At 37.1% G+C, this 13090-nt stretch overlaps 1 protein-coding gene across 2 annotated transcripts in view; it reads right to left on the reverse strand.

The window, feature by feature from the left end:
* The window catches only part of LOC124803897 (disco-interacting protein 2 homolog C), a 605756-nt gene that overhangs the window by 34291 nt on the left and 558375 nt on the right, over positions 1 to 13090 (reverse strand). For both annotated transcript variants that reach the window (XM_047264711.1, XM_047264710.1), the window contains 3 exons: positions 11856 to 11983; positions 5186 to 5350; positions 726 to 841 (listed from right to left, as the gene is read on the reverse strand). In XM_047264711.1, the coding sequence (XP_047120667.1) occupies positions 726 to 841; positions 5186 to 5350; positions 11856 to 11983 (409 nt within the window). The remainder of the gene's footprint in view (positions 1 to 725; positions 842 to 5185; positions 5351 to 11855; positions 11984 to 13090) is intronic.

The following is a 13090-nucleotide window of genomic DNA, read 5'->3' on the forward strand; positions in this document are numbered from 1 at the left end:
CCCTAAAGGTGGAAGAATCAGCAATGATCAACGGCATGAGGATGCATAAGGCAATGGAAACCACTGCATTAAAGAAACGTAATGTGTATCCACAGTACATGTGGCCTGTAACTGAAAAAGTGTCATGACGATCTCTCCGTTGGCAAAAGATTCTGGAATAGTCCCCCATTCGATCTATGGGAGGAGTGTGCCAAGGGGGAGGGAACCATGAGAAAAAGATTGAATAATCAACAAAACAATAATATCCTACAAGTCGGGGTGTGGAATGTCAGAAACTTGAACTTTATAGGGAAACTACAAAATCCGAAAAGGGAAATGCAAAGCCTCAATCTAGACATGTTTTACTGTGTCTTTCAAAATGAGAAACTCTGTTAAATATTTATTATGATACATAACAAAGTCTGTAGTACCATTTCATATAAATAAGAACAAATTGAATACAGGACTTATTGTTCACTGTAGTCTGGATTCTCTCGACTATCGTCAATCATTTATGTTGTTTCCTTAGACATGTTCTTATCTTTGTAAAGGTGAACTTCCTGGTCGAAAAAAGATTTTTAAGACAGAAAATCTGCATCTTAATTGTGACGTTGACATGATTTTTAAGTCTTTTTTGCTGTACTACTTAATGTTTATTATACACTGCTGTTATGGACAAGCTAGCAGTATGTAACATATGTTATAATGTTAACAGCCCGCATATTAATAAACGAAACGTAACTTACCATATGAACAAAAAGTGTCACGCACTCTGTATTGACTGACAGCAGAGAGCCAAAGTGCAGGATTTACTTCCACTTCTGATGGAGGAATTAGAATTGAGTGATGCCCGGAATAAATACTGCAAGCAAAAATGTCACTTTATGAACAGAAAGCCTGAAAATAGTCTCATAATCTAAAGCACCAGAAATCAAGACATGTACAAACAGTAAACATTACAGCTAAGCAAAATTATGTCTGGAATGATGACGACACTGCTGTAACTACTCAAAGTGGTGCTCACAAGTTGCAATGCCAGTAAGCTTAGTTTTGCTGAACATTCAGCACCACATGCAGACATCAAAGCAGCTAAACCCTATCATTGACTCAGGCTGTGGAAATAGTAAAGAGAGATCCAACAATGTTTAACGTATCCATGTAAGTAGTGCAGTTCCCTTGCACATAAATCTATTTTCGTCTTTCTTTTTGCTGTTTGTTACAAATAAATTATTTTTTTCATTGTAAACAATACAAACAGAGTGCCTTTGCACATTATTGTTTTGTATCCTTTCACAAAGAGCAAAATAATGCTAATTTTAAAGGGTGTTACTGTATGTGGTGGTCTGTTTCCCATTTGTTCTGAGTATTTGAATGGATCCTTTCCTTCCATTTTAAATACTCTACACTGTTACCTGCATCACAAGGTACAAATGTCATTTGTGGAGCTAGATAGTGTTATTCGGTTAAAAAGTGAGTCCATGTAATAACGAAAAAAAATTTACATCAATACTGACACCTTCCTTTAAAAACATTAAAGGGATAAAGTTGTCAACTGTTACTTCAAAGTGAAATGGGCAAAAAAATCATAAAAATATAGATTTAATGTAATTGCTTGCAGTGTGTTGGTAGATAGTTAATTCCAAGTTCCCTACATAATATGCACAATTTCTACAAAACGAAACAGATTGAGACAGTTTGCAGGCTACATATTCTTCAGTTATCTTTGTAGGTGGCTACACACAGGCTTTTACAGATTATTAATTAGCCATGTCTAATACACTGAGTAAAAATGAACATATTTATAACTTTTTATGTATACTACTGAAAAGCTGCTGTAACACTTTATTTCACTGCTGTAATTTTAACTATTTTGCCACCATCTGACAGACATTAAAGCTCAAAATGTGTCCATAATTGTAAACTAATTGTATCATAAGAACATTCAGTCATAAAACAAGTAAAGTAAATGATGGAAATGGCGGCCATCAGTTACCTTCAGTAAAGAGAATGTGCTGTACTAACGATAGACCAATACTGACACACTAATTAGATTTTGGAACTAATGTCCCTTCACAGAGAATGAGAGAGGGATGGTGAATATTTAAAAGCAAGAGTTGGTCACTCAGGCACCAGGATAATGATGCTCATCTGATGTCTATCCCTATTCTTAATAGAGGTGAGTTTGTCTTGTCCTGATGTCTGTGTGACCCGTCCTTCCTTTTTAATCTTTTTAACCTCTGTAACCCATACTTTTCTCCTCCCCTGAAAAGCGACCATTAGTTCTGACATCTAGGTAGTGTGTCACTTTTACATGTATCAGTAGCACTACACATTTCACCACCTGAATATAAGTACTGGCCAGCAATTGTATCTCATAACTTATTAACTGTGAAGTAATATAATGTAAACGGATAGATAACAATACCTACTCAGCAACTGGCGGCAGGGGAAAACGAGCGCGCGCGCGCGCCCACACACACACACACACACACACACACACACACACACACACACACACACACACAAAAGGATTTAACAATATTAGAGAAGGAAAGTTGCTACTCTCCATATAACGGACATGCTGAGTCGCAGATAATAGGCACAACCAAAAGATTCTCACAATTATAGCTGTCAACAATACACACACACACACACACACACACACACAAACAAAAACTGTAGTCTCAGACAACTGAAATAACACTGCGAGCAGCAGCACCAGTACATGATGGAAGTGGCGACTGGGTGGGGGTAGGGAGAATGCTGGGATGGTGAGGGGGAGGGATAGTATGGTAGGGGTGTCGGGCAGTGAAGTGCTGCATTTTAGATGGGGGGCAGGGGAGAGAAATAAAAAGACTGGGTGTCGTGGTGGAATGACGGTTTTGTAGTGCTGGAACGGAAACAGGGAAGGGGATGGATGGGTGAGGACAGTGAGTAATGAAGGTTGAGGCCAGGAGGGTTACAGGAACGTAGGATATATTGCAGGGAAAGTTCCCACCAGTGCAATTCAGAAAAGCTGGTGTTGGCGGGAAGCATCCATATCGCACAGGCTGTGAAGCAGTCATTGAAATGAAGGATATCATGGTTGACGGCGTAACAGGGTGGTCCACTTGTTTCTTGGTCACAGTTTGTCGGTGGCCATTCATGCGGACAGACAGCTTATCGGTCGCCATGCCTACATAGAGTGCAGCAGTTTGGTATGTAAATCACATGACTGGTTTCACAGGTAGTCCTGCCTTTGATGGGATAGGTGATGTTAGTGACTGGACAGGAGTAGGTGGTGATGGGAGGATGTACAGGACATGTCTTGCATCTAGGTCTATTACAGGGGTATGAGTCACGAGGTAAGGGATCGGGAGCAGAGGTTGTGTGAGGATGGAAAAGTATACTGTGTAGGTTTGATGGATGGTGAAATACTACAGTAGGAGGGTGGGAAGGATAGTGGGCAGAACATTTCTTATTTCAGGGCACAATGAGAGATAATCGAAACCATGGCGGAGAATGTAATTCAGTTGCTCCAGTCCTGAGTGATACTGAGTTACGAGGGGAATGCTCCCCTGCGGGCAGACAGTGGGACTTTGGAAGGTGGTGGGAGACTGGAAAGATAAGGCACAGGAGATTTGTTTTTGTACAAGGTTAGGAGGATAATTATGGTCAAAAATGCAGCATTTCACTGTCCGCCACCCACACCATAATATCCTTCCTCCTTTCTGCCCCAGCCCCCTCCATGCCACCAGCCAGTCACCACTCCCATCATGCAGTGGTGCTGCTGCTCGCAGTGTGGTTTCAGTTGTCTGAGACTGCAGTCATCTGTGCGAGTTGCATTTGTGCATATGTGTGTGTGTGTGTGTGTGTGTGTTTTCCTCTTCTCATTCTTTACAATAAGTCGCCCCTGATGCCGTGTTGTGGGTGACTTTCCTGAACTATACCCCTTTCCCTACAACTCTCCAGTCCTTTTCCTTCACCTCCTCTTCCTTCCCCTTCAACTCTTCCGCCAGAAGGAGAAGCCACTGGCTCCGAAAGCTTATGAAAGTTAAATCCAATTTTTTGCGTGTGAGTGTGCGCACGTGTGTGTGAGCGTGCGTGCGTGCGTGCGTGTGTGTGCGTGCTCCTCTGCCACCGCTTCATGAGTATATTTCCTATCTATCCATTTACATTATATTATCAATAATTGTAAAATAAGCCAGATACATAGGTAATGTTGTGTAACCAAGTAGGTCAGGCTGTAAAGTAAGAGATGTAATGACATATAACGAAGAGAATGATACAGACAGCAACATATACTCGAAGCTGTGTAATTAAATAAGCAAACATTGTAACAATATGAACTGATTGAATTAATGAAGTTGATGCACCTGGAACATAGTACCGATGAATCATGGTAAAATTATTATGAAATATAGTTTCTATCCGAAAATATACGCAACACATCTATTTACAAAATTCGTACAGAGTAACCCGATTGAAATTGTTATTCAGCTACGCGTAAAGATCCAGGATTTATGTTAGTATCAAAAACTGAACCCTGTATTTAAAAAGTTATGAACATTTTTCTAAATCAAACATGATTGTGGAGAAGTATTTTATATATTATCACAATGTTAACTATATTGTTTCAGCATATTTATTATTCTGGTAAGACTAACAAATTGTAAATCCAAATTTTGTAACTTGTTTTGTACAACCAATTAACTTTCAATTGTAAACTTCAAAATCACTATTTTAAACACTGAACATATTTATATTTCAATTATTGTAAACTATATAAGGGCCAGAGGCAGCGGCCCTGGAATTGTTAGTACTGCCTCAGATTTTGTAGGGTCAATGTTACTTTATCATTGCGGTGCGAATAAAAAAGTTAATAAGTGGATTTTCATTTTGGCCATAATGTTACAAATTTGTTACACAACGGCTTGATTAAATGATTAAATATGGCTGTGTGTCATGTGTATGTGGATGGGGATAGGTGGCAGGGGTTTGAAAGTTCACTTTCTCTGAATTCAAGCGAGTTATTACCAATCATAGCAACAAACATTCAGCTACTGTTGTCATTAATGTTATGAAGTAAATAACTATTACTACTACTATTACTACTACTACTACTACTTCTAAATACAATTGTTCTAAAATAGCTATAGGAAATTTATAATCTAAAAGGTATATGTACAAATCAAACAGTTCAAAACTGAGTATCTGATCAACTTACCTGCTTAGGCACCACAGTGCAAATCCAAGACCACAGTAAGGATCAAGGCACAACGCAATATGACGAGAAGGATAGAGTTCACAGGCTAGCTTCATTGATCTACAAAGTGATGTCACTGCAGCATGAGACATCTTAATGCCAGCTAGCATGCCCGTTGTTGAAACACTAAATACAGAAATGTGGAACAGGTCCTATTTTAGTTACAAATAAAACCTTGCATTTATAATTCTAAATACAAATTTAATAAAGAGTTAAGAACACAAAGCACATTCAAGGTGGAATGGCCAGTCAAAAAATGTGAGTTATCAATATACAGGGAGGGCCAATTCATGGTTTTCAAACATAGTAATACAGTAATGCTTTGCAGGAAAAGACAAATTAAACTCTGCAAATATATCTACAATACAATCTAAACCAGGAAGTTAAATAGTAAACATAAGAGGCGGTGAAATGGGCAGTAGTTCATTCACAAAAATTAAACAAAAATAAGAAAAAAAGAAACAAAACAAATTCAGATAGAAACTATGGACTCAGATGAAAGTAGGTTTGTAACAGCAATTTTTGAAAGACTAGTTTCAATATGGGGCCTGTAACAAAAAATCAAAACAACGGAGACCAACTAGCATAATCATTATGTATCAATGATTAGGGAGCTGAAAGCCCAGAAACAATGCTCTAGAATAAAATGTACAGAATGTGTGCTTTAATAAAACTACTTTTCATAAAACTGTGTTACACAGACTCCAACACAGACCTTTCCCAAAGAAAGGCAAATGATGTGTGTTCTGGTCTCAGTCAATCACACAGTCATAATCTGTCAGGAAAGTTTTACACAATACATATTTGTTGCTGTGTGAATTCTACCTACAAGCACCAATATCCGCTCACAATAAATGCTCTCAAATAAGACACTCTCTTCACCAACATGAAATACTCAATTTCTCTGAACAACCCTATCTTATGCTTTTACTTTCCCTATACGGTACTCATTCTCTTTTACTTAAGCTTATTTACTTGTTCATGTGCTTTCTAACTTCTTAATAACAACAATTCATACTTTATTAACTAAGATATGTTAAAGTACAATGTTCTGAATTTAATAACTTTCTTTTCATAGTTCCTCATGATTTAATACTTGGTTTTTAAACACAAATTAATAAAAATTTCTATAGCTGGTGTTAAGGAAGTATTTCCTTGAATGACTTTGCAACAACACACATGAAAAATTTTGAACATTGTTCAACAAGATAAAGTGCAACAAAGATAAAATGCTTTGAGGTATTGTTTAACCATATTAAGGAACCTAACATTTGGTTTAACATATTGTCGTCACCACCACCACGATCACCAACAACAGTACACCCATTTATGGCTACTAAAATTATTGTAACATAAAATTTTAACTGAATTCATTATGAAATATTTAGCGTTATGTTGTTCATACAGAATTTGTTAAGAAAAATCCATATCCAAAAGTAAAGAAAGCAAGAACGTCTCTGTTAAATGAGCACACAGCCAGCCATCAATAATAAACAATGAAGAATGCAGAAATGAAAACAATGAACAACCAAGAGAGATTCAAAAACAGTGCCGCATACTGTTACCTTTTATGAAGGTGAAGAAATGATTTGCTTCTAATTTTAACATGCGTTGCACCTAAAGGTGTCCTGTCACTGTACAAGAAAGCATTCACAGGTGAGTAACTGCTGGAGTTTCACGACATCACAGTGTGGAATTTCACATCCCACTACAATGCAAAGCCTGACTGGAGGAGTCTGCCAAGTTGTACTTTTGCTTTGTGGAGAGGAACGCGGCTAATGAGATGCAACATTGGTTTCATGACATGAACAGATCATGGAAGACACCATATTGGATTAAGTTATATGGAATCGAACCCCATACCTGGTAGTTTTTAGGACTCCATAGCTCAGTCAGTAACAAAGGACCCTTATAGGATCACTTCATTGTCCATATGTCTGTACGACTGTTAAGAACCCTTTTTCTCAGGAATGGATGGAGATATGAAGTTGAAATTTATGTCAAATACTGAAGTCTACTGTCACTTGGTGGTGTAAAAAAATTTAAGCTTCTAAGTCAATGAAATTAAAATGTACAGCCATTCATGGCACATATTTTGATACTTTCAAATTCACTCACTAAAACTATAGATGAACTATCTATCTGTAATTAAGTTGGTACAGAATCCTTCGAGAACGAGCCCTACTCACACTAATCTGGTTTTTATATTATAGTATAATAACAGTAGTTAAAGGCTACTCATATCTGATGCTTTCTGTATTATAACTTGTGTGCTGTGAATGATAATGGTGCACTGATGATTTAACATGAGTGGAACTTTTTCATAATATTGTTATAGTTAAATATCAAATAATTACAACTGTGGTTATAGCCTTTAGCAATCTGTGTACATTGTACACTTTAAGTTAGACACTGCTGACATGCTGGAATTGTAGCATAATTGATAGTCATGAACCACAAAGGTAAAGTACACATCTGGCTACCTGTGCACTCTTTTTTTATGTTTTCTAAGAGATTCTGGGAGTTTATTACTAATTTATAGAAATATGAACTGAAATACTTGGTGTTATTTATATTACTATACAAAGATAAGTTGTCATTTAATGTTGTTCCCAAAAATTTCAAAACATTCTTGAATGATTTATTTCAAATTTTTATATGATACTCTAATAAAAATTCAGATGGACATGGTCTATACATGTTTTTTAAACAACAATGTGCCGGTTTTCTACTAATCTGACTGCAAGAAATAAAATGCTGTGCTCTGTTGTACTATACTGTGAAAATGTGTGGTTTCATTAACTTTCTCACAGTCAGTTTTAACTGCTATAGCAGAGCATATAAAACATTAGACAAATGGTTTCTCTCAAATATATTCTCCCTCTTTAGATATAATTTAACAAAAATTTTATGCACAACAATCTTCTATTTTGTTTTCTTCCTCACAGCCGGTTTTAACAGAAAATAGGAAAGCTGTATTTATGACTTTTTTGTGTATGTTTAGAAAACTACTACAAAATCTGAAATGTCAAAAATGCTGTAATCCTACCTGTCGGCCAGATTAAAATTATATGAAATACTGACATTGAAGCTATGATCTTCACAGATCCAGGAACTGGAGAGACCCCCCTCTATCAAATAAATACCAACTGATATATGCAATCATGTCAAGTGACTTCAACTCAATGTTTCATTTGCAGTAACAATAAACAAGGCTCAAGGTCATAGGGAGGGTGGAAGAGGAGGTGGACAGAGGGGTGGGAAGGAAATGGATGAAGGAGGGATTGGGGGGGAGGGGGCAGGAGGAGATCAGAACGTACGGTATTTACTCGAATCTAAGCCGCACCTGAAAAATGAGACTCGAAATCAAGGGAAAAAAATTTTCGCGAATCTAAGCCGCACCGAAAATTTGAGACTCAAAATTCAAGAGGAGAGAAAAGTTTTAGGCCGCACCTCCAAATCTAAACAAAGTTGGGCCATTGTAATATGAGACACAATTTAGGTCAAATGAATGACGATACAGCTACAGTAGTTTGGTTTGAGCCGTAATCTTTGCAGTTAAGCTTTACTAGGTAGCCATTGCTATGCGTCAGGCGCTCCAACTGTGTTTATATGGGTACCCCTCCTTTTTCACGTGCCTCATCTGGTTTGAATTGACTGCTTATTTTTCTTTGATCTGATAAGTGCCATTCTCTTTGTTATAGGTGTTTACGTCATTCTAATCTGAAAATGCATTATTGTACTGTGTCATGCATGGTTTGTCGCATTCTGATGAGTGTTTACAGCCTGCCGCTGCTCATTGCATGGCTTGCTTTTGTGCGTGCTATTGCCGCTTACAATTTAAAAAAAAAAAAGAGGAATCGTCTCATTAGTGAAACAATGGCAAGAGACTGCTATTTGTTGTTACTAACACAGCTGCTTTCTTTGATAATGATCAGCAAGAACCAAATAATAGGCTGCGTATGATAGAAGATGTTCTGAACGAGAGTTTAGTAAAAATTTTTCTCCGTTTGAAAATATTTGCAGACACCTCTTTAGTACATTACATTCTGCACAGAAATTAGTCATCTTAGATTTAAAAATCTAGTCAACTGCCGTGCTTCATTTCTGACTGTATCACTATTAGGCATAAGAATAACACGAATATAAACATGACATGATATGTATATTCTTCTGCGTTTGCTGTTGTCTCACTCTAGTTTCATAGTTTATTAGGCAGACAGGATTTAAATGAGATAGCAGTAAACATGAAACAATTCATGGCAAAATGTTTATACTTGCATTATTCTTATGGTGAAGAGAATACTGCATGTGATTCACAATTCATAAAAGTTCCTATTAGCAACTATCTCTTCTCACAGGTAGGAAAAAATTCAGAACGAAGAGTTGGCCATATTGACAAACATCCCAAACAGTCTTGCCAGTCGGGTTTTTGTAGTACACTGAAATGCTGCTACATTTGAAGATGAACAATACGGAATTTGTACTTACTTCGTTGGATAATGTATGAAAATGCAGTGGTCAAAACTCAGGGTGGAGAAAAAAAGCTCGTCTTCCACCTTTTTTTATTTATTTATTTACTGAAGCAGAGGTTTTGGCACCAGTATTTATGATTGTGACAGCAAAGCATGCCTGTGTAGCGCAGCATATATTCGACGGCAGAAGTTAGATATGGCGGCACCTACCAACATTTTTCAGAACTTCCGCTTACTTTGCACTCGATTCTAAGCCACAGGCGGTTTTTTGGATTACAAAAACCGGAAAAAATGTGCAGCTTAGAGTCGAGTAAATACGGTATACCACTTCCCATACATATTTGGCAATAGCAAAGCATTGCTAGGTTCGCTAGTTTATTATAATTAAGAGCACTCACTGTTCGAGACAGAGCTTGTTTTGATTTTCCGAATGTGCCAGGGTACATGAACCAATGAACAGCTAGTTTATGAACTACATCACTGGTCGATTCCCTTGCTGTTCAGTGCAGTTTATACTACAGAGAGAACAACACTGATAGTATGTGGTCACAGGAATAAAAGTGTGTCTTATTAGACTTATTCGGGGAGGAGGAGGAGAGCTTGTACAATGTTAGAAGTACGAATTATCACAACAAGCACTGCTAAGCCAAAGCTACCCTCCATTTCTGATGAAGTGAAATGCATCAGGCCAAAGCTACTGACAGCAAAGGAATACCAAACAAAATTTTTAAATAAGCAGAACTTTCCCAATGTGGAAATTAGGCAAATAAGAGTGAGCTGAAGTTGGTCTTGGGCAGACAATTTAAGTATTTTTCTGTTAATAATGTATTTTATAATATAACTTTTTTCCAAATGCAATTTGTAGTAAATTTTGTTTGTCATTGTCAGTGGCAGCATACGTAGTATCCCACTACCAGCAGTTCACTATTCCAGCCTTCAATGAGCCCAGAATTGTTTTCACAATTTTCTCTGTTTTCCTTAAATGACTGCTAACAGAGTTAATGCATCTATTTTACATGTTTACATTCTTGTAGACAGACTGTGTTATTTGTACCAAGATGCAGCTGACAACTGCTGCTGGGAGTGCTGCAGCTGCAAATCACGATGGGGAGCACACTCCGCGAGATGTAGCATGTCATTTCAGAGCATGTAGCTATCACGATGGATACAATGTCTGGTGCGTTTTGTGACAACAAACACATCCCGTGTGAGGATGGCTTAACAGAGAGTAGATAAAAATGAATCTAAATGTAAGAGCATTATCGCATTAATTTAAATACTAAAAAATAGGGAATGTACTGCCAAAAGGAATGACATCAACACCACATAATAACATTTAGCATACTGCCACTGATCCACAGCAGCAGGATGGAGGCTTAGTTACCATCAATGAAATTTATTTCCCTTCACTTTTCTGCAACGGTAAATTGTCAAAGACGACTATCTATCTAACATCAAATGAGTAGTTCTACCAGAAATTCTCAGCTGGCTAATACAGCAATGTAAAATATCAACATTCAGCTTTGTTGGATGCAAAATGAACGCAATTACCACCAAAAGATAAAATTTGTTTGTTTTAATCTACATTTCTGTCAATATGGGCTGCTCTCTTCCCTTTTCTTTCAAATACATTGCTAGGCCACAAAAACATCTACAGCATAAACGTAAGTGACATGTATTGTGATTCATTCACCTCATTCTACACAGCATGGATCTAAGTATGCTCGGGTAAATTCTAATTCACTGCTGTGATAATCTTTTCAAAAACCCTCTTGTTAATATACTACTCAGCACTGTATAAAGATATATCTTGCTTACTGATGCTAAAATTTCTGTAACTGTCAACAAGAAGAAACTTATTTGTAAGTGCTGAAAATCTCTTGGCATTATCTATACTTTTCCTGTGACGCATGGTAATATTATGAAGCTTCTCTTCACTACTAAAACTTTTAATTTTAACAATATTAGGGAAAGGATAGATTGCTACTCATTGTAAATATGATCTACTGAGATGGAGACAACTGGCTGCAAAGTTGAGTAGCAATCTGTCCTTTTCCTAATACTGTTGTTATTCCAACCTGGAGTTTCCATTGTTTAAGCTTTTAGTTTTGTTACATCTTGCTCTGTATTACCGGCCAATCAAAATTCTTTTCTACCTGAAATCTAGGTAAGCCAGCATTTCTGCAGTTGGTGCCCGATACATTGTAGGCAGCTTCTTCTTTGGCATGTCATCCGTGTCAAGTGTGATAGGCCAAGACTTTATATCCACCACATTACTTGCTTCCTAGAACAAAAGACATCTTACTCCAAACAATGAACATTGTTGCAATTTAAAATAAATAGAAATAATTACATCTACAAAAAATGGACATTATTAAACACTAGAGAATTACATACACAAAAAGGGTACTACTATTCCAAAATTTATTACTAGTTCTGCCATAATACTATTATATTGGTGTTCAAAGTACAGTAAGTACTCTGAAATAGAAGGTTCCAACACTGAGAAACATTTGAAATATGACAGTCTCTCCTCACATCCTGAACTTTTGGTGTTTCCTTGTTGCTATTCACTTTCCTTTTTTCTTACAACTAACTTTTCTCAATTTTCTGTATCTCAAGTTTCTCAGTCATTGCTTCTGTATAACTGATCATGTCTTCCTTTATGTAGTAAAACATTCTCCGTCCTGTGGAGTAACTGCTCATTCCATGGTGTGATACACAATCAGCTTTTCCACTCAAGTGAATATTGAGCCTCTTACTCTCACTACATACCAAGATGTGTATAGTACAAAATTTTGAAAAAAATCAAGTCATTCTGGTATTCATAAAAACAGCAATAGTTAACATTTAGTTTCTCACTAACATCTTTCTATAACTGAGATGAAATGAAGCCCTTTTCCACATAACTAGAAGAGGGAATGACACTCTTGTAACAGAGGTTATACCCCTGGGGAACACACACTTGCAAGACATGTCCAATGCAACCAACCAATCACATCCTACTCCAGTCCCATCACAGCATATCCTATCTTATTATAAAAGCTGAAAGTAATCATATAACACCAGCGCTGTGATTTCTGCACAGCATTCTATGAGGACATGACCACTGACCAGGTCTCCACACAAATGAATAGCCACCACCAAACTGTGGCCAAGAGAAAGTTGACCATCTGATGGCAGGACATACTACCAAACACAACATGCGCAATTCCGAATGACTGCTTCAAACCAGTCACATATGAAAAATCCAGACAACAGGAAACAACTGATAAAAATAATATCATCTTGCAATTTAAACAGTGTTTTGAGATCAGTGTTCCAAGGATCTGGCTGGTGCACACAAGTTATTCAATGCAATGGAAAATACATACTCTAAGGAAGATATTTT

This window comes from Schistocerca piceifrons, chromosome 1, assembly GCF_021461385.2.
Source record: "Schistocerca piceifrons isolate TAMUIC-IGC-003096 chromosome 1, iqSchPice1.1, whole genome shotgun sequence".
Taxonomy (NCBI): Eukaryota; Metazoa; Arthropoda; class Insecta; order Orthoptera; family Acrididae; genus Schistocerca; species Schistocerca piceifrons.